The sequence below is a fragment of the Orcinus orca genome, chromosome 1 (assembly GCF_937001465.1).
Source record: "Orcinus orca chromosome 1, mOrcOrc1.1, whole genome shotgun sequence".
In the NCBI taxonomy this organism is placed as follows: Eukaryota; Metazoa; Chordata; class Mammalia; order Artiodactyla; family Delphinidae; genus Orcinus; species Orcinus orca.
In genome coordinates, this window is record NC_064559.1 from 177,546,464 (window position 1) to 177,562,876 (window position 16,413).

Consider the following 16,413-nt stretch of genomic DNA (forward strand, 5'->3'; position numbering starts at 1 on the left):
AGGAGTTCCCAGTGTACAACGCACACTGACACACAGTAGGTACTCAATAAATATCTGAATGAATGAGTGAAGCTTTAATTCCACCCTCCCCCTCCTTAATCCAACCAATCCCGTCCTTTTCACCTCTTGAATCCATCCACTTTATGCCTCTGCCACTGCCCAGGCCCCTGTCATCTCTTGCCTGGACTGTTGTCAGCCTCCTAGCCAGCCTCCTGCCTCTGGTCATGCTTCCCTCCAGTCGGATCTCATTCTCTAGTCGAGGGGAGCTTTCTAAACCACACACCTGGTCATGCCAACCCCCACTTGCAAGCCTTCTCTGGCTCACCCTTGTCCTCATGGTAGAGTCCAGACTCTTGAAACGGGTCCACAGGCTCTCAGGAGGCAGTTCCAGTGCATCTCCCTGGCCTCAGCCATCACTCCCACCCCAGGCTCTCTCCAGTGTGAACTAACTTCAGTTCCCGCAGTGTGCATGGTCCTCAGCTGCTGAGCCTTGATACCCGCTGTCCCTCTGACTCCAGCATCTTCCCGTGGCTCTCTCCTATTCTTCCTCCGGCTCTCGGTTCAGCTACATTTCCCGTGTGAATACTGTACGTCCCCCATCACTTTACATTATATTGTAAATGCCTGTTTGACACAGAGGCTCCTTGACGGCAGGGCCACATCTCCACCCACTGCAGTGAACAACCAGCACATATCTGGTACATGTCGGTGCTGAATGAGGAAAAGCCTAGAGCCCAGATGCTGGGAAAATGAGCTCTGCCTGGTGGAGTTTGGGGAGTGACTGGGGCAGGGCTCCTCCTTGCTCACTGCTGCCCAGGGGTGGACATTTACATCACGGTAGAGTCAATGTCTTTCTTCTCACACTGACCCTGGTATTCTCCCAGGCTGCACGTACCATCCCTGGACTGAGTGTTTTGGAGGTTGAGTGAGACAAGGTGGTTTTAAAACTGGGCTCAGTGGCCTTCTGAGAAAGGCTTCTCTTTGCCCATCATGTCACCAGACCCTTGCTGGACAGAAGCCTGGCCAGGGCGGCTCCGACTGCAGCCTAGAGGGGCCCGCAAGCCCCTGCTCTTGGTCTGGGAGATGTTGCTAAAAAGTAGAAGCAGCCCAGCCGGTAGTAAGATGGCACTCGGGAGGAATCTCCCTTGGAAGGTTCTGAGTTGAAATCTTACTGACTCAAAAGAAGAAAAGCCTTGTCATCACTGTGAGAGGTCCTGGGAGGAAGGCTGGCCTCTCTCCCCTCTGGGAGGATCGATCCATTCACCCTAAAATCAGAGCCCAGCAAACCACGATGTTGCTGTGTAAGCCACATGGGCGAAAGGGGCCCGGGGGTCCTGAGAACGCAGAGGAGGGATGCTTAGCCCTGTGGGAGGGAAGGGTTAGGGAGGAATCGTCAAGGAGTTAGCTCTTGTCCTGAGTCCCTGAGGGGGCAAACAAGTGCCTAGATGAAGAGGCATCATCCTGAGCAGGGGCTCAGAGGTTGTGCAGGAATCTCCCAGAGGCTCCACATCACTGGACAGGGGCAGCTGGAAATGGGGCTGGGGAGGTGGGCAGGGCAGCGAAGGAACATTCCTCACGCCGTGGAACTGGAAGCAGGCCGGGCTCAGGTGCGGGTGGAATCTCTTAGCTCCCCCTCTGCTATCAGAGCTCAGCCTCTGCCAGGTCTGCGGGACCTCCACTTTACTTCTCATCACCTATATATCCCCCGCTGCCTGGTCACCCTCCCTGTTCACCGAAGACTTCTGGATGTCAACTCACCGTCTTCCCTGCCATCACCAGGCTGGTTACAGAGGATCCTAGAACGTCTCCTGGTGCTTTGCCCCTTATCTTCCCGCACCCACTCTCAGGTCCACCCCCTGGAATGGTGCCGCCTCTGAAGTCGTAAAATACAGGCCCTGCTCTCTGAGCACAGGGGACTTCTCTGTTGGATCCCAGGCGCACCATCCCAGCTCTCAACCTCACCACGTGCCCTCGCCTGGTCGTGGTTCCTCCACTGACTCTTGGTGCCTTGCTGACCCTCTCTGGTCCGGACCCCGTGGCAGGTCACCAGCCAACCTTTATTTTCACCACCCAGAGAAGCCCCAGCTCTGGCTCAGGGCGGCTCCAGGCCTTCCTCTCTCACACACCTATTTGCTGAGCCCTGCTGTGGAATAGCGCACTGCCTGCTGGGTGAACGCCGCCAGAATTTGCCTCTCAGACCTCAGCTGGGCCTTCAGCTACAGACCTGCCCGTCCCCTTCTTAGTCACTCCCTTCCTCATTCCCTTCAAAAATCACTCCACACTTTCGTGACTCTCCTGCCCTCTCACTGTCAGCAACAACGTCTGCCAGAATTTCGTGCCAAAAAGGACACCATCTGGCCTCTCTCATTTTTCCCTGCATCTTGGGAAACGAGATATTTTGGCAACCCAACTGCTTGAATATTCTATGACTTTGCCCTGCCTGTATGTTCTTAACCTCCTGCATTTCCCAGTCTCCTGGTTAATTCCAGCTTCCAAGCCTCCTGGATCTCGGTAGCTCCTGCCAGCCTTTCCAGACCTTGCAGGCCAGGGTGGGTGCTGTGTCTGCATTCCCCACTGTCCCGTCTACACCTTGATGAATATCAGCCTGTGTGACCGCCTTTCTCACCCACTGAGAACCCGGCCCCATGTTTCACTTCGCTTCACCACCCAGCACTCAGGCTGGTAAACCAATAAGACGCAGTCTGTGTTTGTTGAGTCAGCGCAGGAATGATTTCACTGGCTTACAATGTCTTGCAAGACATAAGAAGTTACGAAGGGGTTTCAGGCAACCACCTTTCCCATGGTTCAGGTCCCTGTTCCTCTCCAGTTCTAGAGGCTTCTTCTAGAAAGCTCTCCCCAGTGCTTAAGGCTCGAAGGTACAGTTAGGAGAGAACAATAGTTACGAACTTAGTCTATCCAAGGAACTTTAGTTTCAAAAGCTGAGCACCTCCCAGCTCAGGGAGTCCCTTGGCCGCCAGGGAAACAAACGTATAAACAGCACAAAACAAGGCCAAACGAAACACACTTGGAAAGGAAGGTGGGGAAGGAAATGGAGGTCAAGCGAGGCTTCCCACAGCTCTCTGGACTGTTCCCAGGCCAGGCCTGCAGGATGGCACCGTGACAGGGAGGCACAGCTCTGCTTCCTGTGAGTACCTCTTCCAGGAGGGTGATTTTCTCCTGCAGTTTGGCCTCGTAAAACTCAGTCAGCTCCTCCAGGGCCTGGCTCTTGGTCTCATCGTTATCCCGAAGCTGTTTCTCATACTCTTCCTGCATCCTCTGGGACTTGAGCTGCAACTCCTGGTACTTCTCATATTCTAGAAGCAACTTTTGGTTGTTGCAACATTCTGGAGAGAAGCAAGGAAGGTTATTTCAGGAGGGACAGTAGCATCAGCCTCAGGGACACCCAGGGGAGCCTTGGGTGCTTTTCCACCCTTGGGCCCCCTTCCAGCACCAGCTAGAGCTTCTGCCTCCACAGGCGAGATACAAATGCACACCTGTCTTCCTCATGGGCCCCCCACGCCATCGTCTTGTCTGGCAGCCCGATTTCCTCCCTTCACCATCTAGGCGGAAAGGTTTCCAGGAAAGTGCAGAGGGGTATTTGTGGTTCAGGGCCAAGAAGAATGCCCTGAGTGTGCAAAACGGGTACTAGTACCCCCATTTTATGGGACAGTAAACTGAGGCTTGGTGAGCTTAGGTGATTCCCTAGAGCACCCAGCAAGTCCAGGTGAATATGGGACCCAAGGCAGCCTATCAGGCTCCAAACCCACACTTTTCCTATCTCCTACTGGCATGCAGTAGGTGTTTAATTTGTGTTTAATCAATGAGTAAATACACAGGAGCAAAAACCATGGTGAGTTCCAGGGGATAAATGTACGCTGTTTATAGACTGGGGCTTCTGCTGAATCTGGAGGACTCTCAGACTTTGCTCCCAGTCAACTGCCCTCTGCCCAGTGGCCTCCACTGATGGCCTCACCCAAGTCCTGCAGTTCCCGGCTCTGTTTTTCCAGGAGGTCTTCCATGCGTTCACGATGGAGTGCATCCTGCTTTTCTTTTTCTGCTCTTAAAACCTAAGACACAGAGTAAAATGTTCTCATTTCTACACATCTGCTGAAAGCACCACCATGAGAAGCACCAATTGTACAAGTGAGAGCCTCCTTCACTCACACACATTTCCCAAGCCCTTACTTTGCACCAAGCACTGTTCTACAAGCAACATGCAAGCTATCACTTTTATTTGCATTATATTCTGCTGTGAAAATTCTATACTATCTCTATTTAGATCCTTCTACGAAATGAATCTTGTCAATGATGAGTTCAGTTTTGGACATGCACCAAATGGATTTCTGGGTGGAAAAGGTAAGGACTGATTTGAATTCTCTGTTGTCAGCACATTGCTCTCAAGGAAATCCTTGGCTATGTTAATGTATCAGCTTCTAAGAAAGTGTTTTCTTTAATGGAGCAGGAAAGCTCTTTGCAGGAATGGGAGGTATCTAACTTTGTGCTCAGATTACAGAAGGCACCAATGTTTGTCGATTAAATGAATGAAATAATAAAATTAACTGCCAGGGTGTTTTTAGACCCATGGAGATAACATAAAAGAACAAATATCACTTGAGCAAAAAACTGGCTGTTCTGGTGAAGGGCCAGGCAGATTTGTACAGAACAGAGAAATCATTCTGGGAGAGTCCTGGACCATCTTTAACTACAGGAAGGCCATTTAGACTATATATTTTTTAAATTAATAATTAATTATTTTATTTTTTGTCTGCGTTGGGTCTTCGTTGCTGCGCATGGGCTTTCTCTAGTTGCAACGAGCGGGGGTTACTCTTTGTGGTGCGCGGGCTTCTCATTGTGGTGGCTTCTCTTTGTTGCAGAGCACAGGCTCTAGGCACACAGGCTTCAGTAGTTGTGGCATGCGGGCTCCGTAGCTGTGGCCTGCGGGCTCTAGAGCACAGGCTCAGCAGTTGTGGTGCACAGGCTTAGTTGCTCCGAGGCATGTGGGATCTTCCCGGACCAGGGCTCAAACCCGTGTCCCCTGCATTGGCAGGCGGATTCTCAACCACTGTGCCACCAGGGAAGCCAATTTAGACTAATTTTATTTAACCTACTGATAATTCTGAGGTCAATATCCTGCTAGCTCTTCTCTTTCCATACTTTATTTTTCTTGTTACTTTTCATTTTGCTTTTAAATAAGTTTCTCTTGACCACAAAGGTAATATATTCTCATGGTGGAGAATCTGGAAATTATAGAACAGCATAAAGAACAAAATTTAAACTATCCACAATCCCAACTTCCAGAGATAATCACACTGCTAGCTATTCTCTTAAAAATCGTTCTATGTGTATTTATTTTACATCATTAATAGCATTCACTATAGAGAGTTCTATATTCTGCTTTTTTTCCCACTTAGCACTTTGTTGTAAGCATTTCTGATGTTATCAACTATGCTTTAAAATCGCACATTATCATATGTCTTATTGTTTGAGTGTGTGCCAGTTGTCTTGAGTGAGCAGGAAATTTCTTGTTATTCGCTGTTGTTGGTTCAACAGACCTGGTTTTTCATTTCCAAGGACTCCATTTCCTGGAGGAACTTGTCTGTTAGTTCCTTAACCTTCTCAGAATAGTTCATGTCCTTTAGTCGAAGTTGATACTCATTCTCCATTCTTAACTCTTCCACACGAGTCTTCAGCTCCAACATAACCTGAACCTTTGGGAGAAGGACACAGAATCAACAACAATCACAGTGCGGGTGAATCAGACTATTTAAACCCGTGGCCTTGAGCTCTCTGAGACCTACAGCTCTGCTCAGGCTCCAACGCATGTGTCACCTTTCTGCACAAGGCACACAGACCAGACACTAGGAGAAATAGGAGCTTCTTCCTCTACCCTCAAAACGTGTCATCAGTGAGCTCCACTGTGCAACAGGCAGCATGCTAATAATGCACATCTCCTTCGGCTATGCTTAGATGTCACCTCAGTGAGGTCTACACAGACCACATGACTTAATCCTGCTTCCTTCCCCTTCCCATTCCCGGCACCTCTGACTCCCCCCATCCCCTTACTCTGCTCTACTTTTTTATTATTCCCTTAAATCTTGGCACTTTTAAATGTTACTTATTATTTTAGGGTCTTTTGTTTTCATCCCCCACTAGAATTTAATCTCCAAGAAGGCTGAGATCTCTGTTGGTTTTGTATGCTGATGTACCCCAAGTACCTAGAACGGTGCCGGACACAGAGTAGGCACTCGAAAAATATTTGTTGAATCATGATTCCCGACCCCATGGAGCTTACAGTCTACTGAGACAGCCAAGGAGACATAACATTACCAATTGTGATAAGTGCCCAAAGCCAGGGAGTGTGCACGCAGGCTAGGGTAGAGAAGGACTGAGGGCGGATGCACTGGTTGGGGGGTCTGCATAGTTCAGTGGGGGACGGTAAGGGCCTGACCAGAGGTGGGGAGCAGAGCAGAAGGGAAAGATTCCAGAGAAAGAGATTTTAGGGAACGTGGTGCCTGATGGGTTGTGGGGTGAAGTGAGAGGACTGTGGATGGAGACCGTCTCCCTGGCCCAGACAATTCCCTGAGGGTTGCATTGGCCTGTCTTGCTTCACTGCTTTATCCTGGGAGCCCAGCACAGGACCGGCACTAAACAAATATGTATCAGATGAATACATGGCCCTGGGGGCCCGCCGCGGACGAGTGGGACACATTTTGGTGGGAATGACCTGGTTCTGACATGTTGCATTGGAGGCACCTGCTCATTGCCCTTCTCCATCCTTCTCCACATTGCTGCTACAGAGCAGTCTCTTCAGACACAAATCTACTGAGTCATCCCCTAACTTAGATCATCAGTGGGGCCTTAGGAAGCATTTCCAAAGTCTAAAACATGGTGTAAAAGGCCCCTCACTATCTCTCTGTTTCACCTCCAACGCTTCTCTCCGGCACCCCCTCTACTCTCCAGCCCCACCAGCTAGGAGCATCCTCCCCAGAGCATTCCCCCTCGTCCGTTTGCACGCACTCATTCCTCGGGGTGGAAGGCCCTTTGCAACTTGTTCTGGAGGCTCCATTCAAGGCTCACTTCCCCTGGCACCAGCTGGCCTGGGTCAGGGTCCCTTCCCTGTGTTCCCACAGCACAGTTCCTTCATAACACTCGTTACACACTTGGTTCCCTTTTAAAATTTTACCTATACTTCTTCCCATGATATAAGCTCCAGGACCATCTATGTCTTTCATTTCTGTAATCCCAGACCTAGTACAGTGTCTGGTACATAGCACATCTTTCTGCAAATACTAGTTAGGTGCATGAATAAATGAATGACTGAATGAGTGGGTAAATCACGATAGTTACATAGAATGTCATAGAATGTAAAGAAAAAGAGAGAGCTGGGAATTCTGGGCAATGTGGCTTTCAAGGCCAGTTGAAGGAAGAGCCAGGAAGGGAGCTGGGGAGGAACAGTCCGAGAGGCACACAGGCAATGATGTGGTGTGGTCTCTTGGAGCCCGAGAGAGAAGGGAATTTCAAGAAGTGAGCAGAACATACACTAGTCACTTCCAGCTTGGCAGCCGTGCTGTCAGGCCTAGCTGGGGGCTGGGGGCTGAGGTCAGGAGTCAGCCCAGACACCTCAGGCTTTTGGTGCAGCCTGGTGTCTCCTACTTGGTGTCTTCCCCTCCCCTCTGAGAAGAAGAGAGAAAATAGAGAAGAAGGAAGAGGAGGAGACACATTTGCCTGCAGGAGGTCAGACTCTTAACTCTCACAGCCTCTTCCTCAGCCTTCCTCCCACTTCCCTTTCCTGCAGAAAGTTCCAGGGAGCTCTAGGAGGGCTCTTCAGCAATCGCCAGGGGCCTATCATCCTGCTCTGGGGCCATTGTGGTCCTGCTGGTTTCGCTTGTCTCTGTCCCTCACTTGGAGTTTTTTTTTTGCGGTACGCAGGCCTCTCACTGTTGTGGCCTCTCCCGTTGCAGAGCACAGGCTCCAGACGCACAGGCTCAGCGGCCATGGCTCACGGGCCCAGCCGCTCCGCGGCATGTGGGATCTTCCCGGACCGGGGCACGAACCCGTGTCCCCTGCATCGGCAGGCGGACCCTCAACCACTGCGCCACCAGGGAAACCCCTCTGTCCCTCACTTGACTGTGAGTTTCCTGATCACAGGGCCCATCCTGTCTTCTCCCACATGAATCCACAGTGACCAGCAAACAGTAGGGACTCAATGAATGCACTTTAAACTCTGGATGAACAGCAGTGAGCTCGCAGCTGTGCACCCTCTGTGAGCCCCGTGAGGTTACCGCCCAGTCGGTTTCTCCCTCGGGGAGCGCAGCACTCAGAGCGCTCAAGACACATCTTAACGGACTGCTAGCTGCATCAACAGGAGGGCAGGTGCTCTGAGGTCACGATTAGGAGAGTGCGCTCCAGATGAAGTCTGGATTGGAACTCTGGGCCTACTCCTAATTAGCTCAGTGACTTTGGACACGTCACCCAACCTCTCCAAAACCATTCTTTGAAACGTGGGGAAAACAACAGTATCTTCTCCATAGAGATATTGGGAGATTTAAATGAGAAAATACTTATAAAGTAATTATCACAGTGTCTGCTTCACGGCTGACCTAAAAAAAAGTTGGTGATTGGTTACTATTACTGTTATTGTTTTATTATTGAGAGGAGTGGGTTTCAGGACTGTTTTATAAATATCTTTGTTTTCTTTTTAAAGAAGTTTCCAGATACCAGCAGTTATTAAGTTTCACAGATACAACTGGAATATACAAGTTTGTCACTTTAATTTTGTAAATATTTATTGGAAATATTTATGTAAATATTTATTTACACCTTGCACGAGCTGGAAACTGCTGGTCATACAAGCAAATTGTATGTCGTGGTTCCTGCCCTCAAAGAGTAGGAGAGGAAAGATAGGTCACAGGCTAGAAGCAGAGCTCAGCGTAAGTCAAGACGATCACGTGGCAGAAGGACAGGTGGGGTGGGGAGGACACAGAATGCAGCGGTGGTGGTGTGGGCGAGCATGTACAGGGAGCTGTGGAGGTCTGTGCTGGGCACAGGGGAAGCCGGGCTAGAGAAGGGCTCTATGCCGGTCCCAGGACTTTGGATGCAGCCTGGTACGGAATTTCCATGTCCCTCTTCACTAGATCCAATTCTTACCTTCTCTTCCATGTCCGTCTTGGTAACCAGCACCTCTTCAGCAAAGCCCGCCTCCCTCTGTCGCCTGATTCCCGGACCATCCTTATCAAAGACCTTCCAGGTGAACAGGCAGCCATCCTCGGCGACGCTCAGCAGGAACTGGTCATCAAAGGTGAGCGACATCTGAGGAGACAGAGCATGGACAGGAGGCTTTCACAGGCCGTGGAGAGCAGGACTGAGCCAGCTGTTGTGCAAGCCCTCCCTCCATGCCAGCCTGGGTACAGCCTCCTGGGGAGGAAGACTCTATCTTAGAAAAGACATGAGACAAGAACCCTCATGGAATTCTGGGAATGAATAAAAGAATAAGACTACGTGTATGTTCTCTGTGGATTTGGAATCTTTAGAGTCAATTATTATGTACACTATATAAGAACTCTCAAAACTTAGCAGTAAAAAACCCCGATAATCCAACTAGAAAGTGGGCAAAAGACACAGAGACATTTCACTGGAGAAGTTATACAAATGGCAAATAAGCACATGAAAAGATGTTCAACATTACTAGCCATTAGGGAAATGTGAATTAAGACTATGATGAGATGTCACTATACACCTATTAGAACAGCTAAAATAAAAAATAGTGATAATACCAAATGCTGGCAATGATGCAGAGAAACTGGATCTCTCATGCATTGCTGGTAGGAATGGAAAACAGCTTGGTAGTTTCTTAAAAAATTAAATAAACACACTTGTAATATATGATCCAGCAACAGTATTCCTGGGCATTTACCCCAGAGAAATGAAAACATGTCAACATAAAAGCCAGTACATAATTATTCATAGCAGTTTTATTTGTAATAGCCCAAAACTGGGGAAAAAAAAATCAAATATCCCACAAGAGGTAGATGGTTAAACAAATCACGGTACATCCTTACCATGGAATTCTACTCAGCAAAACTGGAATAAAGTATTGATACATGAAATAACTTGCATGGAGCTCAGGGTATTATGCTGAGTGAAAAAAGCTCCTCTCGGGGCTTCCCTGGTGGCGCAGTGGTTGAGAGTCCGCCTGCTGATGCAGGGCACACGGGTTCGTGCCCCGGTCCGGGAGGATCCCACATGCTGTGGAGCGGCTGGGCCCGTGAGCCATGGCCGCTGGGCCTGCGCGTCCGGAGCCTGTGCTCCGCAACGGGAGAGGCCACAACAGTGAGAGGCCTGCGTACCGCTAAAAAAAAAAAAAAAAGCTCCTCTCAAATGGTCACATACTGTATGATTATTTATATAAAATTCTCAAGATGTCAAAATTATAGAAATGGAAAGCAAATTAGTGGTTGCTGAGGACTAGGTATGGTGTTGGGTGACTATGAAGGGTAGCACGAGGAAGCTGCTGTGGTGCAGGAATAGTTCTGTGTCTTGCGTGCAGTGGTGGTTACACACATTTATGCATCTATGTGAAAAAATGATACAGAACCCCACACATAATGTACCTGTGTCAGTTTTCTGGTCTGACACTGTACAGTAGTTACATTAGATGTAACTATTGGGGGAAATTGGGTGAAGGGCACACAGGACCTTGATGCTATCTTACAGATTTCCTACGAATCTATAATTACTTCAAAATAAAAAGTGAAAAGTAAAGAATCAACTATGGAAACTGTCCTCTCACAGTCACCAGTATGTGTCAAGAACCTTAAAAATGGCAATGCTCTTTCCCTCAGGATTCGCTCTCTGCCTAGGCATTTAGCCTTAGAAAATAATCAGAGATGCTCAGAGAAATCTATAGGCTAGGATATTCATAAGTTCATGATAATTTAAATGCCCAGTTGTAAGAGAAGAGTTAAATAAGTTACGTTCCATCATTGTGATAGGATATTTGAATAGCTACTAAAATCATGCTTTTGAGGAATATTTAATCATACAAAAAATGCTTACAAGAGCATAAATTTAAAAAAAGCAGTCTACAAGAGCATACGTACAGTATGGTCTTAATTTATTTAAAGCATATGCATAAAAAAGTAGAAGAAGATGCATCACTATATTAATGATAATGCTATTATGAGGATTTTTATTCCTAAAATAAACATGTATTGTTTTTATAATCAGAAAAGTAAACATCTTATCCACAAAACTTAGTAGCTCTGAAGCAAAAGGGGGGAATATGTGATAGTAATTTACTTTGGACCCAAGACTCATGCTCAGTATAGGAATGTTCCAGTTTATAATGAAAAAGCCTTTCCTAGTAAAGATGGTGTCTGCAGGCAAGCCGGTATAGAGTTTGGGACATAATTCAAAACCTCAGGTGTTGGTACTGTTCAGTTGGGGATAAGAGAGGCGAGGAGGGAGAGAAAACATATTTTCCCAGTGCCTGTTCTTCAGGAGCCCATGTGTACATAGACACTGCTTTTTTACAAGGGGGAATGGAAGGACAATTTACAAATGTGTGCTCATGCTATGACCCCCGGGGACCGGTGGGGGCTCATCTCCTGGGCCATGACTCCTTTTAGTCCAGAGTGACTCTGTGGAGGGCGAGGGGACCTGTGAGCCTTTAGTAGCCAACACTCGGCAGCTGGGACATGAGGGCACTGGCTGTGGTCAGGGCGCCTATAACATCTCTTGAATGGCCCATAATTATGCGAAATATTATGATGAACAATCTTGTACCTCAATCTTTAGGTGCATCTCTGATTACCTCCTAGAACAAATTCGTGGGAGTAGTTTAAACAAAGAGTATTAAGAGCCAATAAATGTTTATTGAACATTTGGCTGGAGGAATAAATAAAGGGAGAGAAAAGATGCTGGGAGATTGAAGGGATAAAGGTGGTATGTGGAGGGCAGGACCAGGTGGATCTATTGAGAGCTGGATCTGGGACTGGGCCCTAGGGGAGACGGTTGCCCTCACCTTGGTGATAGGACCGCAATGGGCCTGGTACTCGTTGAATTGTTTCTGCAGAGGCAGCGGGTACTTCATTGCACGAATGGTTCCCACCGAGGTGCCCACAAACAACATGTGCCCGGAATGGGAGGTGACGATGGCTGTGTAGGTTACGCCAAACGCTGACATCTCTCGAAGGACCTGGAACACAGCCAGCTCTGTTCAGGGTGAGGGGCTGAGCCGTGTACCCACTGTCCCCACGTCATTCTCCTCCTTGCTTCTAATAGCAACATTAGGGCAAGTTCTGGATTTTAAAATGTGTTTTTTCCATTTGTTTTAGCATCTGGCATACCGTCCAGCACATAAGGGGCACAAACTAAATACTTCTTGGCTGCGTGACCGATGAGTAAGCAGCTCAAGGAGTTAGGAATCATACTAAAAAAGGGAAACCTTCATAAAGCATGTACCAAGCAGTGTTCTATGGCTTTTACAGGTTGTAACTCATCCAATCCTCACAAAAACCCTTTAAAGACGGTGAAACAGTCACAGAGATACTAGGGAAGTTGCCTCAACTCAACCACCTCTTAGGTAGCCGTCAGGCTCCCAGGACTATGCTCTTGACTGCTATTCTAACCATGTATCTCAAACTAAGAATGGGATGTGGATCATCAATTTATTTAGCAAACATTTATTAATGTCCATTATATACACAAAAAACTATTCTATCAGGGAATTCATTCATTACTTTGCTCTTTAATTCACTCATCAACCCACCCACCCATCTAGCCACCAAATATTTACTGAATGTGTGCTGTGGGCCATGCACTGTGCTAGCTAGTAGGGATACCAAGAGGTGTGAACCATGGCCCTGTCCTAAAGGAGCTTTGTCCTGGTGCAGCACTGTGGAAGCCACCACAGAGTCAGGACCAAGCTACTTGGGGGCACACTGGAGAGACACCCTACTCTCAGCTGGGCTTGTGGAGAAGGACACAGCCACAGTTGCAGGAAGTGTCTTTGCTGAGCTCTTCTCTCCTCCCTCAACTATTTGGAGCCAACGTGCTAATTCTAAAATTTCAGAGTAGTTTGGGGATTTCCAAACAAATATGGTAGCAAGCTTAGGTGATAGCAATAACTAGAGTTCTGTTTTTACCCCACGAAAGCATGTGCAGATCAAGGGTTAGAGCACAGTTTAGAGATGCTGCTGACCTCCATCCCTGGAGGGTAGGAGAGAAGTTACAGACAGCAAGCAAAGTAGAAATGGAAAAGGGCCTCACAATTTAACCCAGTCAGTTGGACGCTGGGCAGGAAATTCCAGGAGTAACAATTACTGAGCTAACCCTATAGGAATGAGGAGCCAGGTGTTATCCCATGAAGAAGGGACGCTGTTCTCACAGGCCCCCTTTCCATCCCTTTCTGCTGTAAACACAGGAGGCTGTCTTCTGCAAATCAGGGCAGCAGCCCAGAGGAGGGACAGGGGCAGACTTACTGAAGAATCTGCTATCTCCTTGAGAGTCTGGTCTGATCCAACAGCAAAGATGATTTTGCCATCAGGGGAGATGGCAACACAGTTGTAACTGCAGGACTTGAGCACACATTCTGTCTCTCTCTTTCCTGTGGACAGATTCCATTCATATACAGCACCATCTGTGCCACAAGAAATCAGTTTGCTATCATCTGTATTCCATGCAATTGAACGAATCTATGGGGGATGAAGACATACCCAATTAGGAGTGTACACACACACACACACACACACACACACACACACACACGCCTTTCACGGAAAGGAGGATAACTTTTTAAAAAATTTTTTTGAATTATTATTTTTAACATCTTTATTGGAGTATAATTGCTTTACAATGGTATGTTAGTTTCTGCTGTATAACAAAGTGAATCAGTTATACATATACATATGTTCCCATATCTCTTCCCTCTTGCGTCTCCCTCCCTCCCACCCTCCCTATCCCACCTCTCCAGGCAGTCACAAAGCACCGAGCTGATCTCCCTGTGCTATGCAGCTGCTTCCCACTAGCTATCTACCTTACATTTGGTAGTGTATATAAGTCCATGCCTCTCTCTCGCTTTGTCACAGCTTACCCTTCCCCCTCCCCATATCCTTAAGTCCATTCTCTAGTAGGTCTGTGTCTTTATTCCTGTCTTACCCCTAGGTTCTTCATGACATTTTTTTTTCTTAAATTCCATATATATGTGTTAGCATACAGTATTTATCTTTCTCTTTCTGACTTACTTCACTCTGTATGACAGACTCTAGGTCTATCCACCTCATTACAAATAGCTCAATTTCATTTCCTTTTATGGCTGAGTAATATTCCATTGTATATATGTGCCACATCTTCTTTATCCATTCATCCGATGATGAACACTTAGGTTGTTTCCATCTCCGGGCTATAGTAAATAGAGCTACAATGAACATTTTGGTACATGACTCTTTTAGAATTATGGTTTTCTCAGGGTATATGCCCAGTAGTGGGATTGCTGGGTCATATGGTAGTTCTATTTGTAGTTTTTTAAGGAACCTCCATACTGTTCTCCTCAGTGGCTGTATCAATTCACATTCTCACCAGCAGTGCAAGAGTGTTCCCTTTTCTCCATACCCTCTCCAGCATTTACTGTTTCTAGATTTTTTGATGATGACCATTCTGACTGGTGTGAGATAATATCTCATTGTAGTTTTGATTTGCATTTCTCTAATGATTAATGATGTTGAGCATCCTTTCATGTGTTTGTTGGCAATCTGTATATCTTCTTTGGAGAAATGTCTGTTTAGGTCTTCTGCCCATTTTTGGATTGGGTTGTTTGCTTTGTTATTGAGCTGCATGAGCTGCTTATAAATTTTGGAGATTAATCCTTTGCCAGTTGCTTCATCTGTAAATATTTTCTCCCATTCTGAGGGTTGTCTTTTGGTCTTGTTTATGGTTTCCTTTGCTGTGCAAAAGCTTTGAAGTTTCATTAGGTCCCATTTGTTTATTTTCGTTTTTATTTCCATTTCCCTAGGAGGTGGGTCAAAAAGGATCTTGCTGTGATTTATGTCATAGAGTGTTCTGCCTATGTTTACCTCTAAGAGTTTGATAGTTTCTGGCCTTACATTTAGGTCTTTAATCCATTTTGAGCTTATTTTTGTGTATGGTGTTAGGGAGTGTTCTAATCTCATTCTTTTACATGTACCTGTCCAGTTTTCCCAGCACCACTTATTGAAGAGGCTGTCCTTTCTCCACTGTATATTCCTGCCTCCTTTATCAAAGATAAGGTGACCATATGTGTGTGGGTTTATCTCTGGGCTTTCTATCCTGTTCCACTGATCTATCTTTCTGTTTTTGTGCCAGTACCAGTACTGTCTTGATTACTATAGCTTTGTAGTATGTCTGAAGGAGGATAACTTCTTACGTGTTCCACTAGACTGAGGCAGAATGTCCTTTCCTGGTACATGCCCTTCAGTAAACACTAATCATAGCTTTGTGGGAAAGTTAACATTCTATTTTCTCATATGCTTGCAAAATACTGAAGATGAAACATTCCCATTTCCATTTCACTTTATGAGTGTAAAGACGGAATCATAATAGCTCCTCTAACGCTACAATCAATCATTGCTATGTTTTACAAAACCTTTTTATTTTGAAATAATTATCGATTCACAGGGAGTTGCACAAATCGCACAGAGAGAGGGTTCTTCCAGATGGCAGAGTAAGTACCTCAGCTGACCTACCCCCTACACAATAAGGTAACTGTTAAAAACGATAAAAACAGTTATTTAAAGTCTTTGGAAATTGTCCTAAGGGCATGCAGCAAATGTAGAAACATTCGTTCAGGAAAATCTCCTCAATCTCAGTAGGAACAGAGACTGTGGCATATGAGCCATAATCGGCTCCTTTACCCTCTTCAGCTTCAAACACTTTATTCCTGTGTACTCTGGGCAGGTGTGGCTCCCTTTCCCCCTGGATCTCAGTCTTTGGCTATGGTTTCACCCTGGGAAACCTGCTGGTGTTTCTTATCCCCACCTAGAAGCTCTATTCCAGGCAGGCGTGGCCAAGAAGACCTCATCTTCCTTCCCCCAGCCAATTCCCACCTGTTGGTGGAAGCCCTACTCCAAGTGCAGAAGCACGAGAGTACTGGAGCCCCGACTGCCCCGCCCCAGCTAACTCATAGGGTGAGGGTTCCGCACCATGAGGGGGGAGCTGAAAAGATGAGGGATTCCACCCCCTTTCCACCTGCAAGTGCCACTCACGGAGTAGGGATGTCACTCTTGGAAAAGAAGGTCCCTACCCCTGGCTCTGGTGCAGTGGAGCAGGGGTTCTTCCCAGAGGGAAGTCAGCCATAAGACAAAGAGCCCTACAGCTCTGCCTGAGGAGACTGACTTATTTGGAACAGAGCATGGAGAATTCCATCCACGGGCATCATCT

General features: G+C 47.0%; 1 protein-coding gene across 1 annotated transcript in view; it reads right to left on the reverse strand.

Annotated features, from left to right (window-relative positions):
• Positions 1-16,413, reverse strand: part of CFAP57 (cilia and flagella associated protein 57) — a 77,043-nt gene that overhangs the window by 27,060 nt on the left and 33,570 nt on the right. Inside the window, exons 10-15 of the mRNA XM_049694236.1 lie at positions 13,482-13,694; positions 12,023-12,196; positions 9,148-9,309; positions 5,553-5,708; positions 3,974-4,067; positions 3,154-3,344 (exon numbers count right to left, since the gene is read on the reverse strand). Of these exons, the coding sequence (XP_049550193.1) occupies positions 3,154-3,344; positions 3,974-4,067; positions 5,553-5,708; positions 9,148-9,309; positions 12,023-12,196; positions 13,482-13,694 (990 nt within the window). The remainder of the gene's footprint in view (positions 1-3,153; positions 3,345-3,973; positions 4,068-5,552; positions 5,709-9,147; positions 9,310-12,022; positions 12,197-13,481; positions 13,695-16,413) is intronic.